Source organism: Oncorhynchus gorbuscha, linkage group LG24, assembly GCF_021184085.1.
Source record: "Oncorhynchus gorbuscha isolate QuinsamMale2020 ecotype Even-year linkage group LG24, OgorEven_v1.0, whole genome shotgun sequence".
In the NCBI taxonomy this organism is placed as follows: Eukaryota; Metazoa; Chordata; class Actinopteri; order Salmoniformes; family Salmonidae; genus Oncorhynchus; species Oncorhynchus gorbuscha.
The window spans coordinates 43,848,564-43,869,138 of record NC_060196.1 but is presented as its reverse complement, the minus strand read 5'-3'; the positions used below and the strand labels follow the sequence as shown (position 1 = coordinate 43,869,138).

General features: G+C 50.4%; 1 protein-coding gene across 1 annotated transcript in view; it reads right to left on the bottom strand.

The window, feature by feature from the left end:
* LOC124012737 (SH3 domain-binding protein 5-like) overlaps positions 1-18,602 on the bottom strand; it is a 24,709-nt gene extending 6,107 nt beyond the window's left edge. The window contains exons 1-3 of the mRNA XM_046326652.1: positions 18,092-18,602; positions 17,518-17,580; positions 11,823-11,951 (exon numbers count right to left, since the gene is read on the bottom strand). Coding sequence (XP_046182608.1) covers positions 11,823-11,951; positions 17,518-17,580; positions 18,092-18,172 — 273 coding nt within the window. The 5' untranslated portion in view covers positions 18,173-18,602. The remainder of the gene's footprint in view (positions 1-11,822; positions 11,952-17,517; positions 17,581-18,091) is intronic.
* Positions 18,603-20,575: the final 1,973 nt, after the last annotated feature.

The window sequence follows — 20,575 nt, the reverse complement described above, 5'->3', positions numbered from 1 at the left end:
CTTGCAAAAATAGGTTTCTAACCTTCTGGTTATTATTCCTGGTTAAATAATGGTTATATAAAAAACAGACAGGACGAGGAGGAGAGGGGACGATTGTGGGGAGGAGAGGGGATGATGGTGGGGAGGAGAGGGGACGATGGTGGGGAGGAGAGGGGACGATGGTGGGGAGGAGAGGGGACGATGGTGGGGAGGAGAGGGGACGATGGTGGGGAGGAGAGGGGACGATGGTGGGGAGGAGAGGGGACGATGGTGGGGAGGAGAGGGGACGATGGTGGGGAGGAGAGGGGACGATGGTGGGGAGGAGAGAGGACGATGGTGGGGAGGAGAGGGGACGATGGTGGGGAGGAGAGGGGACGATGGTGGGGAGGAGAGGGGACGATGGTGGGGAGGAGAGGGGATGATGGTGGGGAGGAGAGGGGATGATGGTGGGGAGAAGAGGGGACTGGGAGGAGGAGGAAAGCAGAGGAGAGGACTGGGAGGAGGAGGAAAGCAGAGGAGAGGACTGGGAGGGGGAGGAAAGCAGAGGAGAGGACTGGGAGGAGGAGGAAAGCAGAGGAGAGGACTGGGAGGGGGAGGAAAGCAGAGGAGAGGACTGGGAGGAGGAGGAAAGCAGAGGAGAGGACTGGGAGGGGGAGGAAAGCAGAGGAGAGGACTGGGAGGGGGAGGAAAGCAGAGGAGAGGACTGGGAGGGGGAGGAAAGCAGAGGAGAGGACTGGGAGGAGGAGGAAAGCAGAGGAGAGGACTGGGAGGGGGAGGAAAGCAGAGGAGAGGACTGGGAGGAGGAGGAAAGCAGAGGAGAGGACTGGGAGGGGAGGAAAGCAGAGGAGAGGACTGGGAGGGGGAGGAAAGCAGAGGAGAGGACTGGGAGGGGAGGAAAGCAGAGGAGAGGACTGGGAGGAGGAGGAAAGCAGAGGAGAGGACTGGGAGGGGGAGGAAAGCAGAGGAGAGGACTGGGAGGAGGAGGAAAGCAGAGGAGAGGACTGGGGGGGGAGGAAAGCAGAGGAGAGGACTGGGAGGGGGAGGAAAGCAGAGGAGAGGACTGGGAGGGGGAGGAAAGCAGAGGAGAGGACTGGGAGGGGGAGGAAAGCAGAGGAGAGGACTGGGAGGGGAGGAAAGCAGAGGAGAGGACTGGGAGGAGGAGGAAAGCAGAGGAGAGGACTGGGAGGGGAGGAAAGCAGAGGAGAGGACTGGGAGGAGGAGGAAAGCAGAGGAGAGGACTGGGAGGGGGAGGAAAGCAGAGGAGAGGACTGGGAGGGGAGGAAAGCAGAGGAGAGGACTGGGGGGGGAGGAAAGCAGAGGAGAGGACTGGGAGGAGGAGGAAAGCAGAGGAGAGGACTGGGAGGGGAGGAAAGCAGAGGAGAGGACTGGGAGGAGGAGGAAAGCAGAGGAGAGGACTGGGAGGGGAGGAAAGCAGAGGAGAGGACTGGGAGGAGGAGGAAAGCAGAGGAGAGGACTGGGAGGGGGAGGAAAGCAGAGGAGAGGACTGGGAGGAGGAGGAAAGCAGAGGAGAGGACTGGGAGGAGGAGGAAAGCAGAGGAGAGGACTGGGAGGAGGAGGAAAGCAGAGGAGAGGACTGGGAGGAGGAGGAAAGCAGAGGAGAGGACTGGGAGGGGGAGGAAAGCAGAGGAGAGGACTGGGAGGAGGAGGAAAGCAGAGGAGAGGACTGGGAGGGGGAGGAAAGCAGAGGAGAGGACTGGGAGGAGGAGGAAAGCAGAGGAGAGGACTGGGAGGGGGAGGAAAGCAGAGGAGAGGACTGGGAGGGGAGGAAAGCAGAGGAGAGGACTGGGAGGAGGAGGAAAGCAGAGGAGAGGACTGGGAGGGGGAGGAAAGCAGAGGAGAGGACTGGGAGGGGGAGGAAAGCAGAGGAGAGGACTGGGAGGGGGAGGAAAGCAGAGGAGAGGACTGGGAGGAGGAGGAAAGCAGAGGAGAGGACTGGGAGGGGAGGAAAGCAGAGGAGAGGACTGGGAGGAGGAGGAAAGCAGAGGAGAGGACTGGGAGGGGGAGGAAAGCAGAGGAGAGGACTGGGAGGAGGAGGAAAGCAGAGGAGAGGACTGGGAGGGGGAGGAAAGCAGAGGAGAGGACTGGGAGGAGGAGGAAAGCAGAGGAGAGGACTGGGAGGAGGAGGAAAGCAGAGGAGAGGACTGGGAGGGGGAGGAAAGCAGAGGAGAGGACTGGGAGGGGGAGGAAAGCAGAGGAGAGGACTGGGAGGGGGAGGAAAGCAGAGGAGAGGACTGGGAGGAGGAGGAAAGCAGAGGAGAGGACTGGGAGGGGGAGGAAAGCAGAGGAGAGGACTGGGAGGAGGAGGAAAGCAGAGGAGAGGACTGGGAGGGGGAGGAAAGCAGAGGAGAGGACTGGGAGGAGGAGGAAAGCAGAGGAGAGGACTGGGAGGGGAGGAAAGCAGAGGAGAGGACTGGGAGGAGGAGGAAAGCAGAGGAGAGGACTGGGAGGAGGAGGAAAGCAGAGGAGAGGACTGGGAGGAGGAGGAAAGCAGAGGAGAGGACTGGGAGGAGGAGGAAAGCAGAGGAGAGGACTGGGAGGGGGAGGAAAGCAGAGGAGAGGACTGGGAGGAGGAGGAAAGCAGAGGAGAGGACTGGGAGGGGGAGGAAAGCAGAGGAGAGGACTGGGAGGAGGAGGAAAGCAGAGGAGAGGACTGGGAGGAGGAGGAAAGCAGAGGAGAGGACTGGGAGGGGGAGGAAAGCAGAGGAGAGGACTGGGAGGAGGAGGAAAGCAGAGGAGAGGACTGGGAGGGGGAGGAAAGCAGAGGAGAGGACTGGGAGGAGGAGGAAAGCAGAGAAGAGGACTGGGAGGAGGAGGAAAGCAGAGGAGAGGACTGGGAGGAGGAGGAAAGCAGAGGAGAGGACTGGGAGGGGAGGAAAGCAGAGGAGAGGACTGGGAGGAGGAGGAAAGCAGAGGAGAGGACTGGGAGGAGGAGGAAAGCAGAGGAGAGGACTGGGAGGAGGAGGAAAGCAGAGGAGAGGACTGGGAGGAGGAGGAAAGCAGAGGAGAGGACTGGGAGGGGAGGAAAGCAGAGGAGAGGACTGGGAGGGGGAGGAAAGCAGAGGAGAGGACTGGGAGGGGGAAAGCAGAGGAGAGGACTGGGAGGGGGAGGAAAGCAGAGGAGAGGACTGGGAGGGGGAGGAAAGCAGAGGAGAGGACTGGGAGGGGGAGGAAAGCAGAGGAGAGGACTGGGAGGAGGAGGAAAGCAGAGGAGAGGACTGGGAGGGGGAGGAAAGCAGAGGAGAGGACTGGGAGGGGGAGGAAAGCAGAGGAGAGGACTGGGAGGAGGAGGAAAGCAGAGGAGAGGACTGGGAGGGGGAATGTGGGAGTAGAAGAAGAAAGACTGAGTACTTTAGTGTTCTGGATTCTCTGAAGCGAGCAGCTTCACTACACAGCTACTGTTGTAATAGGAATAGCTACTGTATTTAGGTCTATACAAACACACACACACAGAGCAGAGCAGCTTCTCATAATTGTTTAAAGTACGTAATCTCTTTCTGAACACGAGAGAGAGAGAGAGAGAGAGAGAGAGAGAGAGAGAGAGAGAGAGAGAGAGAGAGAGAGAGATGCTCAAATTCAAACTCATTTCCATCACAAAGACCTGGTTTCATCGACCTCCATTCTTCTCTTTCTCTCCATCCCTGTTTCTCTCAACATCTCTCTCCATACCTTTCTTTTTGTGTATATACAGAGCCTTCGGAAAGTGTTCAGACCCCTTGACTTTTTCCACATTTTGTTAAGTTACAGCTTTATTCTAAAATGGATTAAATAGTTGTTTTCCCTTGAATCCATTTTAGAATCAGACTGTAATGTAAAAAAATGTGGAAAAAGTCAAGGGGTCTGAATAGTTTCTGAAGGCTCTGTGTATGTATGTTTCTCTCTGACAGCAGATGTTTAAAGAGCAGCACAGACCCCTGTCCACCAGACAGCTCCCTTTGTCAATACATAACAACAGCGAACTGTCATAGAAACCAGGAACCAACCCAGGAACCAATCCACCTAGAACACACACACACACGCACACGCACACGTACGCGCACACACACACACACACGCACACACACACACACGTACGCGCACACACACACACGTACGCACACGCGCGCACACACACACGCACGCACACGTACGCACACACACACGCACACGCACACACACCACACACACACGCACACACACGCACACGTACGCGCACACACACACACGCACACACACGCACACACTCTCTCTCTGCCTGTATCAAACAGACAAACAGTCTTTGTTGGTATAGGATGCTGTTGAATTCTCAGTGGTGTCTCAAGGACATGTCCCCCCCACATTCTGAACTTGCATTGTTGTCGCCCCCAGTTTTATCATTGGAATGTGATACAAAACGAGGCAACGGTGTGCTTTAGGACCATGTGGACGCCTCAGAGCGGGTCGGGTAGGCTGTTTGGAGTGTTTATCAACTGGATAAAACAATTCTAATAAAAAATAAAACTGTTGTACCCCCCCCACTTCTAAAACTAAAGGTGCGCCCCTGGTGTATCCCCCAAGCAGGCTGAGGGCCCGAGTGAAGTGCTCTTGAAATATACATACTATAGGAGTGATGGGTGTGTGAGTGAGTGTGTTAGTAGTTCTTCAGTATGATAGTGCTAGGGTCTAAACAGAGCTTTCAGAGGTTGGGGTTTAAAGGTCAGGGGTTATCCAAACAGATAGCTAAGGAGAGCCATGATAACACTGTATGCCTAGGGGGGGGGGGGACCCTCCAGCACTTCCCAGCAGACCCCCTCTGCCCCTACTCACTAGCCCTCCCCAACACTCTAATAGGTATTTTAACTCTCTCACTCTGGGGTTAACAGGTTTAACTTGAGCTATCTCTCACTCTGGGGTTAACAGGTTTAGCTTGAGCTATCTCTCATTCTGGGGTTAACAGGTTTAGCTTGAGCTATCTCTCACTCTGGGGTTAACAGGTTTAGCTTGAGCTATCTCTCACTCTGGGGTTAACAGGTTTAGCTTGAGCTATCTCTCACTCTGGGGTTAACAGGTTTAGCTTGAGCTATCTCTCACTCTGGGCTTAACAGGTTTAGCTTGAGAAGATATGAGATGGAGGGAGGAAAGGATGAAGGGAAGATAGGAGGGATGGAGATGTTTTTCTCCTCTCGTAATTGACTCCGCACTTTCATTTTCTCTCCCCCCTCCCCCTTCTCTCTCCCCCTCCCCCTTCTCTCCCCCTCCCACTTCTCTCTCCCCCTCCCCTTCTCTCTCCCCCTCCCCTTCTCTCTCCTCCCCTTCTCTCTCTCCCCCTCCCACTTCTCTCTCCCCCTCCCCTTCTCTCTCCCCCTCCCCCTTCTCTCTCCCCTCCCCCTTCTCTCGCTCTCCCTCCCCCTTCTCTCGCTCTCCCCTCCCCTTTCTCTCTCCCCCTCCCCTTTCTCTCTCCCCCTCCCCTTCTCTCTCCCCCTTCTCTCTCCCCCTCCCCTTCTCTCTCTCTCCCCCTCCCCTTCTCTCTCCCCCTCCCCTTCTCTCTCTCCCCTCCCCCTTCTCTCTCCCCCTCCCCCTTCTCTCTCTCCCCCTCCCCCTTCTCTCTCTCCCCCTCCCACTTCTCTCTCTCCCCTCCCCCTTATATCTCCCCCCTTCTCTCTCCCCCTCCTTCTCTCTCTCCTGGACTACTTTATGGTCTCAACTAAAGACACCAGACACACAGTCGTATATTTAACAGAGACTAACCTTCAAACATCACAAATGATAGACCCTAAAACGTTTATGCCTGTGTGTGTGTGTGTGTGTGTGTGTGTGTGTGTGTGTGTGTGTGTGTGTGTGTGTGTGTGTGTGTGTGTGTGTGTGTGTGTGTGTGTGTGTGTGTGTGTGTGTGTGTGTGTGTGTGTGTGTGTGTGTGTGTGTGTGTGTGTGTGTGTGTGTGTGTGTGTGTGTGTGTTGGGTAAAGCACAAGCAAAGCATTCTCTCCCTAAACCACTGAAACTTTGTTAAGAAAAATCTCACAAGCACAAATCCCACAATCTCCCAGCACAGGCACAGGAAGGGGCCAGGAACTCCTGCCTCTCTTGCTCTTACCTCAGGAAGTGTGTGTGTGTGTGTGTGTGGACACTACTGCATTACCATGTGAAGCACCTTGACACCCAATGACCTAGACAAAGCTATGTGTAAATTGCATCCTTAGTTATTTATTCTGTACAAATTCAGTATGCCTGCATGTCTCTAAGACACACAAACACACACACACACACACACACACACACACACACACACACACACACACACACACACACACACACACACACACACACACACACACACACACACACACACACACACACACACACACACACACACACACACACACACACACACATATCCATTGTGACACATATCACCTCGCGCACATCATACTCTCACTCCACTTGCATAATCAGACAAACACATAAGCACTTCACCACAACACACAGATAACTGTTTACCCCCCCCCCCTCTGTCTCTTCCTTACTCTGAGACAGGCTGTTAGGCTACACTAGTGGGTGAGAGAGAGTGACAGACAGACAAAGAGGGAGACAGCTTCACTGAAAGAGAGCTACGATCCTTGAATATTAAAAGTCAATAGAGACCTAAAGGTCAAGAGGACTAAAGTCAATAGAGACCTAAAAGTCAAGAGGACTAAAGTCAATAGAGACCTAAAAGTCAAGAGGACTAAAGTCAATAGAGATCTAAAGGTCAAGAGGGCTAAAGTCAATAGAGACCTAAAGGTCAAGAGGACTAAAGTCAATAGAGACCTAAAGGTCAAGAGGACTAAAGTCAATAGAGACCTAAAGGTCAAGAGGACTAAAGTCAATAGAGACCTAAAGGTCAAGAGGACTAAAGTCAATAGAGACCTAAAGGTCAAGAGGACTAAAGTCAATAGAGACCTAAAAGTCAAGAGGACTAAAGTCAATAGAGACCTAAAGGTCAAGAGGACTAAAGTCAATAGAGACCTAAAGGTCAAGAGGACTAAAGTCAATAGAGACCTAAAGGTCAAGAGGACTAAAGTCAATAGAGACCTAAAGGTCAAGAGGACTAAAGTCAATAGAGACCTAAAGGTCAAGAGGACTAAAGTCAATAGAGACCTAAAGGTCAAGAGGACTAAAGTCAATAGAGACCTAAAGGTCAAGAGGACTAAAGTCAATAGAGTACTAAAGGTCAAGAGGACTAAAGTCAATAGAGTACTAAAGGTCAAGAGGACTAAAGTCAATAGAGTACTAAAGGTCAATGGAAATAGTGTTTTTTCTGTAATAGGGGATTAATGATCAATGGGTCAGGAATTTCAGGAATTGGAGGAATTTCAGACTCATACCTGCATGGCAAGTTCTCATTGGTCCAAATTGTTTATATATTGAACCTGAAATAGGACACTTGTTATTTGGTCATTGGCCCAGTTTTATTGCAAGGAATTCTAATTGGTCAACCACAGGCTAGGGTTGGGTTCTATAAAACTACATCCTGCCCTTTGTTCAGGAAAGAATCACAGGAGAGAATCACTGCAGAGAATCACTGAGGACAGGGGAGAATGAACATCTACCTTTCAGCATAACATTTCCTCTTTGAATAAACCTATTTTTCTACCCCTGATTTGCTTTGTGGTATGTGTTATTGAAGAGAAATGTCAACTGCTAACAACCTCCTGAACCTTCCACTCCTCTCAGTCTCCTCTCAGTCTCCTCTCAGTCTCCTCTCATACTCCTCTCCTCTCCGTCTCCTCTCAGTCTCCTCTCCTCTCCGTCTCCTCTCAGTCTCCTCTCAGTCTCCACTCCTCTCCGTCTCCTCTCAGTCTCCTCTCAGTCTCCTCTCAGTCTCCACTCCTCTCAGTCTCCTGTCAGTCTCCTCTCAGTCTCCTCTCCGTCTCCTCTCCGTCTCCTCTCAGTCTCCTCTCAGTCTCCTCTCAGTCTCCTCTCCTCTCCGTCTCCTCTCCGTCTCCTCTCAGTCTCCTCTCATACTCCTCTCCTCTCCGTCTCCTCTCAGTCTCCTCTCCTCTCCGTCTCCTCTCAGTCTCCTCTCAGTCTCCACTCCTCTCCGTCTCCTCTCAGTCTCCTCTCAGTCTCCTCTCAGTCTCCACTCCTCTCAGTCTCCTCTCAGTCTCCTCTCAGTCTCCTCTCCGTCTCCTCTCCGTCTCCTCTCAGTCTCCTCTCAGTCTCCTCTCAGTCTCCTCTCCTCTCCATCTCCTCTCAGTCTCCTCTCAGTCTCCTCTCCTCTCCGTCTCCTCTCAGTCTCCTCTCAGTCTCCACTCCTCTCCGTCTCCTCTCAGTCTCCTCTCAGTCTCCTCTCCGTCTCCTCTCAGTCTCCACTCCTCTCCGTCTCCTCTCAGTCTCCTCTCAGTCTCCTCTCCGTCTCCTCTCCGTTTCCTCTCAGTCTCCTCTCCGTCTCCTCTCCTCTCAGTCTCCTCTCAGTCTCCTCTCCTCTCAGTCTCCTCTCAGTCTCCTCTCAGTCTCCTCTCCTCTCAGTCTCCTCTCCTCTCAGTCTCCTCTCCACTCAGTCTCCTCTCAGTCTCCTCTCCACTCAGTCTCCTCTCAGTCTCCTCTCAGTCTCCTCTCAGTCTCCTCTCCTCTCAGTCTCCTCTCCTCTCAGTCTCCTCTCCACTCAGTCTCCTCTCAGTCTCCTCTCAGTCTCCTCTCAGTCTCCTCTCAGTCTCCTCTCCACTCAGTCTCCTCTCAGTCTCCTATCAGTCTCCTCTCCGTCTCCTCTCAGTCTCCTCTCAGTCTCCTCTCCGTCTCCTCTCAGTCTCCTCTCAGTCTCCACTCAGTCTCCTCTCAGTCTCCACTCAGTCTCCTCTCAGTCTCCTCTCAGTCTCCTCTCCGTCTCCTCTTCGTCTCCTCTCCACTCAGTCTCCTCTCAGTCTCCTCTCAGTCTCCTCTCCGTCTCCTCTCCGTCTCCTCTCAGTCTCCTCTCCGTCTCCTCTCAGTCTCCTCTCCTCTCAGTCTCCTCTCCTCTCAGTCTCCTCTCCGTCTCCTCTCAGTCTCCTCTCCTCTCAGTCTCCTCTCAGTCTCCTCTCCACTCAGTCTCCTCTCAATCTCCTCTCCACTCAGTCTCCTCTCAGTCTCCTCTCAGTCTCCTCTCAGGCTCCTCTCCACTTAGTCTCCGCATCGGAATATCAGAGGAGAGACAGTAGTGGGCTGGGGAGTGGAGGGGGTAGTGGCGTGCACTGGGGAGTGGAGAGGATAGTGCAGGGTGGTGGCGTGCACTGGGGAGTGGAGAGGATAGTGCAGGGTGGTGGCGTGCACTGGGGAGTGGAGAGGATAGTGCAGGGTGGTGGCGTGCACTGGGGAGTTGAGAGGATAGTGCAGGGTGGTGGTGTGCGCTGGGGAGTGGTGGGGGTAGTGCAGGGTGGTGGCGTGCGCTGGGGAGTGGAGGTGGTAGTGCAGGGTGGTGGGGGAAGCTGGGGGTAGTGCAGGGTGGTGGGGGAAGCTGGGGGTAGTGCAGGGTGTTGGCGTGCGCTGGGGGAAGCCTGGGGTATTGCAGGGTGCTGGGGGAAGCTGGGGGTAGTGCAGGGTGTTGGCGTGCGCTGGGGAAGCGCAATGCACTGGGGGAAGCTGAGGATAGTGCAGGGCACTGGGGGAAGCTGGGGTAGTGCAGGGCGCTGGGGGAAGCTGGGGGTAGTGCAGGGCGCTGGGGGAAGCTGGGGGTAGTGCAGGGCGCTGGGGGAAGCTGGGGTAGTGCAGGGCGCTGGGGGAAGCTGGGGGTAGTGCAGGGCGCTGGGGGAAGCTGGGGGTAGTGCAGGGCGCTGGGGGAAGCTGGGGGTAGTGCAGGGTGTTGGCGTGCGCTGGGGGAAGCGCAATGCACTGGGGGAAGCTGGGGGAAGTGCAGGGCGCTGGGGGAAGCTGGGGGTAGTGCAGGGCGCTGGGGGAAGCTGGGGGTAGTGCAGGGTGCTGGGGGAAGCTGGGGGTAGTGCAGGGTGTTGGCGTGCGCTGGGGAAGCGCAATGCACTGGGGGAAGCTGGGGGTAGTGCAGGGCGCTGGGGGAAGCTGGGGTAGTGCAGGGCGCTGGGGGAAGCTGGGGGTAGTGCAGGGTGGTGGGGGAAGCTGGGGGTAGTGCAGGGTGTTGGCGTGCGCTGGGGGAAGCACAGTGCACTGGGGGAAGCTGGGGGTAGTGCAGTGCACTGGGGGAAGCTGGGGGTAGTGCAGGGTGGTGGGGGAAGCTGGGGGTATTGCAGTGTATTGAGGGTAGTGCAGTGTACTGGGGGTAGTGCAGGGTGGTGGGGGGAATCTGGGGGGTAGTGAGGGACAATATATGCCACTTAGCAGACACTTTCAGTTCATTGAATCCTAACATCTTTTAGTTTGTATGTGATGTGATCCCTGTGGGAGTTGAACCCACAACCTTGGTGTTGCAAGCTCCACGCACTTACCAACTGAGCGAAACAGAAACAGGATGTGATGGGGGGGAAGGAGAGAAGGAGGGAGGATGAGAAGAGTAGCTGTTGGATCAGCCTCCTCCATAAAGCAGGTCACATATGACATATTCAGACATGAATCATAACTGAACAATGGAATGGTTTATCCCCAAGGCTCACTGTGGGCTGCTAGCTAGATAAGGCTGTGGCCTATTTATGTCACTCTCCTCTTTCATATACACACACAGCCACACAAATACACAGTACACAGCCACACACACAGCAAGTCAATGCATGTGAGTGTTTGTGAGCAGGTTCAGACCCTGCGTTGTGTCCCACCATAACTGAAAGCTCTCAATAATCCTACCACACAGCTGAAGCTGTCATCTACACATGCTGTACCTCTACATTGACCAGGCTGATGGAGAAAGTGAAACCTAGGACACACACACTCTGTCCGCTTGTACCCCCCCAGCCAAACTCTTTCCCGTCAAAGCACAGACAGGTCAGCTACATTTTCAGTTGGCAGACACACACACGCCAGTCATTTGTTGAATGACTGAAACGCTGCCCTCTCATATGCTGTGCCAGGGGTGAGGAACCGAGCCCCCTGGGGGGTCTGAATATCTGCCATGAGCCAATTAGAGTAGCTATAGGAGGTGGGCGCGACAGGAGGGGCAGAGGACCTGTCTCAAAATACCCACAATACCCCTGGCTGGCCTCCTCTCCTGGTCTCCACACATCCCCCCCATCACCCTAACCCCCCCGCTCACTCACACACCCACACACAGACAGACAGACGGACGGACGACCTTCCCTCAGGGATCCTATACTGAATGTATGACATCTTGTCAGACAGACAGACAGACAGACAGACAGACAGACAGACAGACAGACAGACAGACAGACAGACAGACAGACAGACAGACAGACAGACAGACAGACAGACAGACAGACAGACAGACAGACAGACAGACAGACAGACAGACAGACAGACAGACAGACAGACAGACAGACAGACAGACAGACAGACAGACAGACAGACAGACAGACAGACAGGAAAGGATTAAACACCTCCACCTGAGAGACTCATCTATCCCCCTACTAACCCAATGACAGTGTGTGTGTCTGAGTAGCAGTGTGTGATCAGTCTGAGTTAGAGAACGGTTGTGTGACAGAGTTATAAATAGACACAAAGTGACTGCTAGTCTGGCTGTGAACTCCTTGAGTGTGTGTGTGTGTGTGTGTTCTCATTAAAACATTCCTATCATGTGCACTGTTGGACCCTTGCCTGTCTGGCTACCTGCCACCGGCTCTACTCAAGGTCTAATGTAATGTGTGTGTGTGTGTGTGTGTGTGTGTGTGTGTGTGTGTGTGTGTGTGTGTGTGTGTGTGTGTGTGTGTGTGTGTGTGTGTGTGTGTGTGTGTGTGTGTGTGTGTGTGTGTGTGTGTGTGTGTGTGTGTGTGTGTGTACCTGTCTAGCCACTCTCCTGGCCTCCCAGTAAGGTTTGGAGTCTTCTACAGCTCTGCCGATTCTCTTCACCTGCTCATCCAGCTTCACTGTGGCTTCTACCAGCACCGCACGGAACCTCTGGCGACAGTCCTACACACACACACACACACACACACACACACACACACACACACACACACACACACACACACACACACACACACACACACACACACACACACACACACACACACACACACACACAAACACACAAACACACAAACACACACACAAACACACACAGCAGTTAGCAAAGTACCAATAAATCTCCATATTCAAAGACCTTCCCTCAGGGATCCTATACTGAATGTATGACATCTTGTCCTGTTCTATTCTATTGTCACTACTGCATGTTAGCTCCACAGACAGGGGGTGCTCATTTGTACACAGAGAGTGTATATATAACACTGTATCAGTGTCTCTGTGTTGTGTTGTTATGGAAAGTGTTTTCGTTCCCCTCCCTCTCCTCCTCACTTCTCCTCCTTTCCTCCTCTTCTCCATCCCAAATCAGAGAACTGAGATAGTCAGGCTTTGTGCTTTCCTCAAAAGAGCTGTGTCACCTAACTCGATACAACACTAACCCACTTAACCTAGCACACACAAACCTCCAGCCTGCAGACAGGAACATTACCACTATGCTGTTATATATTGTCTAAAATGGTCTAATGTCTAAAATTAGGGGTTGAGAAATGCGTCTATCTCCCTGTCAAAGAGACGTGTGTGTGTGTGTGTGTGTGTGTGTGTGTGTGTGTGTGTGTGTGTGTGTGTGTGTGTGTGTGTGTGTGTGTGTGTGTGTGTGTGTGTGTGTGTGTGTGTGTGTGTGTGTGTGTGTGTGTGTGTGTGTGTGTGTGTGTGTGTGTGTGTGTGTGTGAAGGCGTGTGTGAAGGCGTGTGAAGGCGTGTGTGTTTAGCACCAGCTTTGTGAATCAGATTTAGGTGCTGTAACACTTGCATCCTGTCGTCATATGAGAAAGGTAGGAGGTTACAAAGAGAGGGGTAGAGATGGATGGGGAAGAAGAGAGTGGGGAGGAGGGGGACAAGAGGGGAAACTAGCTTCCTGTGACCTCGTCACACTTCCGTGATTGTTTCTGTGGTGATGGAGGTATGATGCAAAGGTTTCTGGGACATCCACTGAGAGATGTTTAAAATAAACATGTTATTACTTGTGGCTCTGGAAAAGAACATGAACTAAAACAGTGGTCCATAAAGTTCCAAGCCTCTTGATACTGTGATGCACCACACCTAACAGCATTACAAATGTATTTCTAATAGCTGATGGCCAGAGTGAGAGAGAGAGAGAGAGAGAGAGAGAGAGAGAGAGAGAGAGAGAGAGAGAGAGAGAGAGAGAGAGAGAGAGAGAGAGAGAGAGAGAGAGAGAGAGTAGTCCCAGGGTTTAATGGTCAGCGAGAGAGGTCACTCAGGCTTGTCTACCCTACAGGGTCTTTAGACGGGGTCAAGCCAGTCAACCCTACAGGTTCTCTAGAGGGGGTCAGAGTCACCTTTGTTTATAACGTAAACAACTTGACATACCTAACATACCTCGCCTTCAGACATTCTCTTTCGATGGACTAGATTCCTAGAGATGTACAATACACTGTGTGTATAACACATGCCTTACATGTGGATGTGTATATATGTGTACTCTTACTGAAACACAAGGAATATACTGACATTTCCACTAAGTACTCAATGTTTTTAGTAAACTCGCTCTCTTCTTCTCCCTCTCTCACTCACTCTCTCTCGCATTCTCACTCCTGTTCTCTCTCTCCCTCTCCCCATCTCCATCTTTCCCCCCCCCTCTCTCTCTGTCTCTCCCCCTATCTCTCTCTCTGCCTCTCTTTCTCTCTGTGTCTCTCCCCCTATCTCTCTCTCTGTGTCTCCCCCTATCTCTCTCTCTGTCTCTCCCCCTATCTCTCTCTCTGCCTCTCTTTCTCTCTGTGTCTCTCCCCCTATCTCTCTCTCTGTCTCTCCCCCTATCTCTCTCTCTGCCTCTCTTTTTCTCTGTGTCTCTCCCTCTAACTGTCTCTCTGTCTCTCCCCCTATCTCTCTCTCTCCCTCTAACTGTCTCTCTCTGTCTCTCCCCCTATCTCTCTCTCTGCCTCTCTTTCTCTCTGTGTCTCTCCCCCTATCTCTCTCTCTCCCTCTAACTGTCTCTCTGTCTCTCCCTCTATCTCTCTCTGCCTCTCTTTCTCTCTCTGTCTCTCCCCCTATTTTTTTATATTTTTTATTTCACCTTTATTTAACCAGGTAGGCTAGTTGAGAACAGGTTCTCATTTGCAACTGCGACCTGGCCAAGATAAAGCATAGCAGTGTGAACAGACAACACAGAGTTACACATGGAGTAAACAATTAACAAGTCAATAACACAGAGAAAAAAGGGGAGTCTATATACAATGTGTGCAAAAGGCATGAGGAGGTAGGCGAATAATTACAATATTGCAGATTAACACTGGAGTGATAAATGATCATGTACAGGTAGAGATATTGGTGTGCAAAAGAGCAGAAAAGTAAATAAATAAAAACTGTGGGGATGAGGTAGGTGAAAATGGGTGTGCTATTTACCAATAGATTATGTACAGCTGCAGCGATCGGTTAGCTGCTCAGCTAGCTGATGTTTGAAGTTGGTGAGGGAGATAAAAGTCTCCAACTTCAGCGATTTTTGCAATTCGTTCCAGTCACAGGCAGCAGAGTACTGGAACGAAAGGCGGCCGAATGAGGTGTTGGCTTTAGGGATGATCAATGAGATACACCTGCTGGAGCGCGTGCTACGGATGGGTGTTGCCATCGTGACCAGTGAGCTGAGATAAGGAGGAGCTTTGCCTAGCATGGCCTTGTAGATGACCTGAAGCCAGTGGGTCTGGCGACGAATATGTAGCGAGGGCCAGCCGACTAGAGCATACAAGTCGCAGTGGTGGGTAGTATAAGGTGCTTTAGTGACAAAACGGATGGCACTGTGTTAAACTGCATCTAGTTTGCTGAGTTTAGTGTTGGAAGCAATTTTGTAGATGACGTCGCCGAAATCGAGGATCGGTAGGATAGTCAGTTTTACTAGGGTAAGCTTGGCAGCGTGAGTGAAGGAGGCTTTGTTGCGGAATAGAAAGCCGATTCTTGATTTGATTTTCGATTGGAGATGTTTGATATGGGACTGGAAGGAGAGTTTGCAGTCTAGCCAGACACCTAGGTACTTATAGGTGTCCACATATTCAAGGTCGGAACCATCCAGTGTGGTGATGCTAGTCGGGCATGCAGGTGCAGGCAGCGATCGGTTGAAAAGCATGCATTTGGTTTTACTAGCGTTTAAGAGCAGTTGGAGGCCACGGAAGGAGTGTTGTATGGCATTGAAGCTCGATTGGAGGTTAGATAGCACAGTGTCCAATGACGGGCCGAAAGTGTATACAATGGTGTCGTCTGCGTAGAGGTGGATCAGGGAATCGCCCGCAGCAAGAGCAACATCATTGATATATACAGAGAAAAGAGTCGGCCCGAGAATTGAACCCTGTGGCACCCCCATAGAGACTGCCAGAGGACCGGACAACATGCCCTCCGATGTGACACACTGAACTCTGTCTGCAAAGTCATTGGTGAACCAGGCAAGGCAGTCATCCGAAAAACCGAGGCTACTGAGTCTGCCGATAAGAATATGGTGATTGACAGAGTCGAAAGCCTTGGCAAGGTCGATGAAGACGGCTGCACAGTACTGTCTTTTATCGATGGCGGTTATGATGTCGTTTAGTACCTTGAGTGTGGCTGAGGTGCACCCGTGACCGGCTCGGAAACCAGATTGCATAGCGGAGAAGGTACGGTGGGATTCGAGATGGTCAGTGACCTGTTTATTGACTTGGCTTTCGAAGACCTTAGATAGGCAGGGCAGGATGGATATAGGTCTGTAACAGTTTGGGTCCAGGGTGTCTCCCCCTTTGAAGAGGGGGATGACTGCGGCAGCTTTCCAGTCCTTGGGGATCTCAGACGATATGAAAGAGACGTTGAACAGGCTGGTAATAGGGGTTGCGACAATGGCGGCGGATAGTTTCAGAAATAGAGGGTCCAGATTGTCAAGCTCAGCTGATTTATACGGGTCCAGGTTTTGCAGCTCTTTCAGAACATCTCTCTCTCTGTCTCTCCCCCTATCTCTCTCTCTGTCTCTCCCCCTCTCTCTCTCTGTCTCTCCCCCTCTCTCTCTCTGCCTCTCTTTCTCTCTGTGTCTCTCCCCCTATCTCTCTCTCCCCCTATCTCTCTCTCTGTCTCTCCCCCTCTCTCTCTCTGCCTCTCTTTCTCTCTGTGTCTCTCCCCTATCTCTCTCTCCCCCTATCTCTCTCTCTGTCTCTCCCCCTCTCTCTCTCTGCCTCTCTTTCTCTCTGTGTCTCTCCCCCTATCTCTCTCTCCCCTATCTCTCTCTCTGTCTCTCCCCCTATCTCTCTCTCTGTCTCTCCCCCTATCTCTCTCTCTGCCTCACTTTCTCTCAGTGTCTCTCCCCCATCTCTCTCTGTCTCTCCCCCTATCTCTCTCTCTGCCTCTCTTTTTCTCTGTGTCTCTCCCTCTAACTGTCTCTCTTTGTCTCTCCCCCTATCTCTCTCTCTCCCTCTAACTGTCTCTCTGTGTCTCTCCCTCTATCTCTCTCTCTGCCTCTCTTTCTCTCTGTCTCTCCCCCTATCTCTCTCTCTGCCTCTCTTTCTCTCTGTGTCTCTCCCCCTATCCCTCTCTCTCCCTCTAACTGTCTCTCTGTCTCTCCCTCTATCTCTCTCTCTGCCTCTCTTTCTCTCTCTGTCTCTCCCCCTATCTCTCTCTCTGCCTCTCTTTCTCTCTGTGTCTCTCCCCCTATCTCTCTCTCTGCCTCTCTTTCTCTCTGTGTCTCTCCCCCTATCTCTCTCTCTGTGTCTCTCCCTCTATCTCTCTCTCCCCCTATCTCTCTCTCTGTCTCTCTCCCCCTATCTCTCTCTCTGCCTCTCTTTCTCTCTGTGTCTCTCCCCCTATCTCTCTCTCCCCCTATCTCTCTCTGTGTCTCTCCCTCTATCTCGCTCTCTCCCTCTGTTGTTGTTTTAACCTCTCTGGGCTCAAAAGGAAGAGTTTGGAAGAGATCTTATTTCTAATGAAAACCAGAAAAGAAAAGGAGATGGTTTAGGATGAAATGAAGAAGTCAGTCTTGGAACATACTGCTAAAGGCTCAAAAACAGGACAGAGTTGTGTCCCTCCAAACCAGGAACAAGCTCCTGTTCTATCCAAAAACAACCTCAATTTAGCATGATAGAAACGTTAAATAGTGTGTTTATATCCGGAGTAGGGGGTAGGGCATAGGGAGTAGAGAATAGGAATGAATAGGGAGTAGGGAGGGGCAGTAGGAAATGTGCTGTGTGAGATTTTGTCTGACCAGAAATTCCATCCAGGAAAACTGTGACACGCATCACACAGGGACCGTGTCCCCTACAGATGTAGGATCTTAATCTGAGCCAGTTTGCTTCAACAGGAAAATAATCCTGCAGCAATAGGAAATGTGAATGATTATCTGGATTATAATTGATGGATATTTTTGTAGGGGTTGATTCAGTTTTCGTAAGGGGAAAATCAAGTCTGAAATTTCAAAGTGGAAATTACAAACTTCAGAAGCTTTTTAAAATCCCAAATACACTACAAGTTTACAATTTCCTGCATTCCTGGCCTACCTCCAGCTCTGTCTCCCAGCGGTTGATGTCATCTGTAGACTGGTTCAACTTCTCCAACTCCCCCTGTTTACACACAACACACAAGAGACAGGGAGGAGGGAAGGAGGAGAGAGGAGGATATAGGGTGGAAAGAGAATGCAGAGATCGGTAAGAGAAAGGATGGAGTGTGTAAATAGAGAGAAGAAGGAGAATGGAATGAGGAGAATAGAATTGGAGGGAAAGCAAAAAAGATGGATGTATGAAAAGAAAAGCAGGGGAGTGTTAATTCAAATAGGTCATGATCTCAGCCAGGCCCTAACACATCTGGAGGTGGTTAAACGTTGAACGTGTGTGTGTGTGTGTGTGTGTGTGTGTGTGTGTGTGTGTGTGTGTGTGTGTGTGTGTGTGTGTGTGTGTGTGTGTGTGTGTGTGTGTGTGTGTGTGTGTGTGTGTGTGTGTGTGTGTGTTGCCTCTAGATAACCTTCACTTCTCTTTACCACCTCATGTCCCATTGTCATTCCGACATGCATAATAACGTAATAACATCATCATATCTATCTTGCTACAATAACAACAGCTAGGCTAATCACTGTACCTGGATCCTGGGGTCCAACTCTTCCTCCTCGTGAGATTCACACTTTTCCTCTGATCTGTTTCCATTTTCCAACTTCTCCATATTTCTTTGTTTTTTGGGGGGGGTTCTTTGGGGTACTATACAAAATGCGACCCCCGTCGAGATGAGACTTCAGCGGCTAGTTTTAGTTCAGGCGGTCCGTTGCCTCTGACTACACCCGTAGAAGACTCAACAGTATGATAGAATCCACAGCAAGCTTGCAAATACACGAATATACTGCAGTTAGATAGAGAATGGGAGATGCAGGAAAGCGTGTCTGTCTGTAGCTCATCATTGAAATGAATCCCACAGACACAACAGTCGGTTCTGCTGAAAGCGACTCTCCCCGACAGATACTGACCGTGTGAGTGAGTTAGAGGGATTCCACTAGTTACCAAAGCCAAGAAGTCATAATTGGCAATATCGTAAAAATTCGTGAAAAAAAAGGGATTTTTGGTCTTATTTTAAGGTTAGTGTTGGGCATAACGTTAGCAGTGTGGTTAAGGTTAGGGTTAGATTTTAAATCACATTTTAAGAAGATACATTTCAGAAATAGGCGGGGTTTATGACTTTGTGGTTGTGGTAACTAGTGACGACCGCGTTAGAGAGAGGCACGAGGGAGAGACAGAGAGATGAAGAATGCAAAAACCTAAGAAAGAAATCGAGAGACAGAGAGACCCAGAAAACCTGAGCCTACGCCTTCCCTATGTTGAATCACTAAAACAATACAGAAATGCAGAAAAAGAAGGAGCAGCACGTCAGAAATCAGCTCAATGTAATTGAAGAACCCATAGACTCTATCCACTTCTGGGAAAATTGGAACACGCTAAACAAACAACAACAAGAATAGTTATCTATCCAAAATGTAGATGTATGGATAAACCACTTCTCCAATCTTTTTGGCTCTATAACAAAGAACAAACAGCAAAAAAATATACATGATCAAATACAAATCATAGAATCAACTATTAAAGACCAGAACCCACTGGATTCTCCAATTACTTTGAATGAACTACAGATACAAACCCTCCAACCCAAAAAGGCCTGTGGTGTTGATGGTTTCCTCAATGACATTATAAAATATACAGACCACAAATTCAAATTGGCTATACTTAAACTCTTTAACATCATCCTTAGCTCTGGCATCTTCCCAAATATTTGGAACCAAGGACTGATAACCCAATCCACAAAAGTGGAGACAAATTTGACCAATAACTACCGTAGGATATGCGTCAACAGCAACCTTGGGAAAATCCTCTGCATTATCATTAACAGCAGACTAGTTCATTTCCTCAGTGAAAACAATGTACTGAGCAAAAGTTAAATTGTGTTTTTACCTAATTACCATACGACAGACCACGTATTCATCCTGTACTTTACAAACAAACAAAACAAAGGCAAAGTCTTCTCATGCATTGTTGAATTTAAAAAAGCTTTTGACTAAATTTGGCATGAGGGTCTGCTATACAAATTGATGAAAAATGGTGTTGAGGGAAAAACATACAACATTATTAAAATCCATGTACACAAACAACAAGAGTGGCAAAAAACACACATTTCTTTCCACGGGGCCATGGGGTGAGACAAGGATGCAGCTTAAGCCCCACCCTCTTCAACACATATATCAATGAATTTGCTAGGGCAATAGAACTGTCTGCAGCACCCGGCCTCACCCTACTAGAATCTGAAGTCAACTGTCTACAAAGCTGTGAATGAGCTGAGAGACAAGGCAAGAAGGATCTTCTATGCCATCAAAGGGAACAGAAAATTAGACATACCAATTAGGATCTGGCTAAAAATACTTGAATCAGTTATAGAACCCATTGCACTTTATGATTGTGAGTTCTGGGGTCCGCTCACCAACCAAGAATTCACAAAATGGGACAAACACCAAATTGAGACTGTGCATGCAGAATTCTGCAAAAATATCCCCCGTGTACAATGTAAAACACCAAATATTGCATGCAGAACAGAATTAAGCCGATACTCACTAATGATCAAAATCCAGAAAAGATATGTTAAATTCTACAACCACCTAAAAGGAAGCGATTCCCAAACTTCCCATAACAAAGCCATCACCTACATAACCTGCAGAAGAGTCCCCTAAGAAAGCTGGTCCTGGGACTCTGTTCACAAACAGAAACAGACCCCAAAGAGCCCCAGGACAGCAACACAATTAGATCCAACCAAATCATGAGAAAACAAAAAGATAATTATTTGGCACATTGGAAAGAATGAACAAAAACACAGAGCAAACTAGAATGCAATTTGGCCCTAAACAGAGAGTACACAGTGGCAGAATACTTGACCACTGTGACTGAACCAAACTTAAGGAAAGCGTTGACTATGTACAGACTCAGTGAGCATAGCCTTGCAACTGAAAAAGGCTGCCGTAGGCAGACCTGGCTCTCAAGAGAAGACAGGCTACATGCACACTGCCCACAAAATGAGGTGGAAACTAAGAAT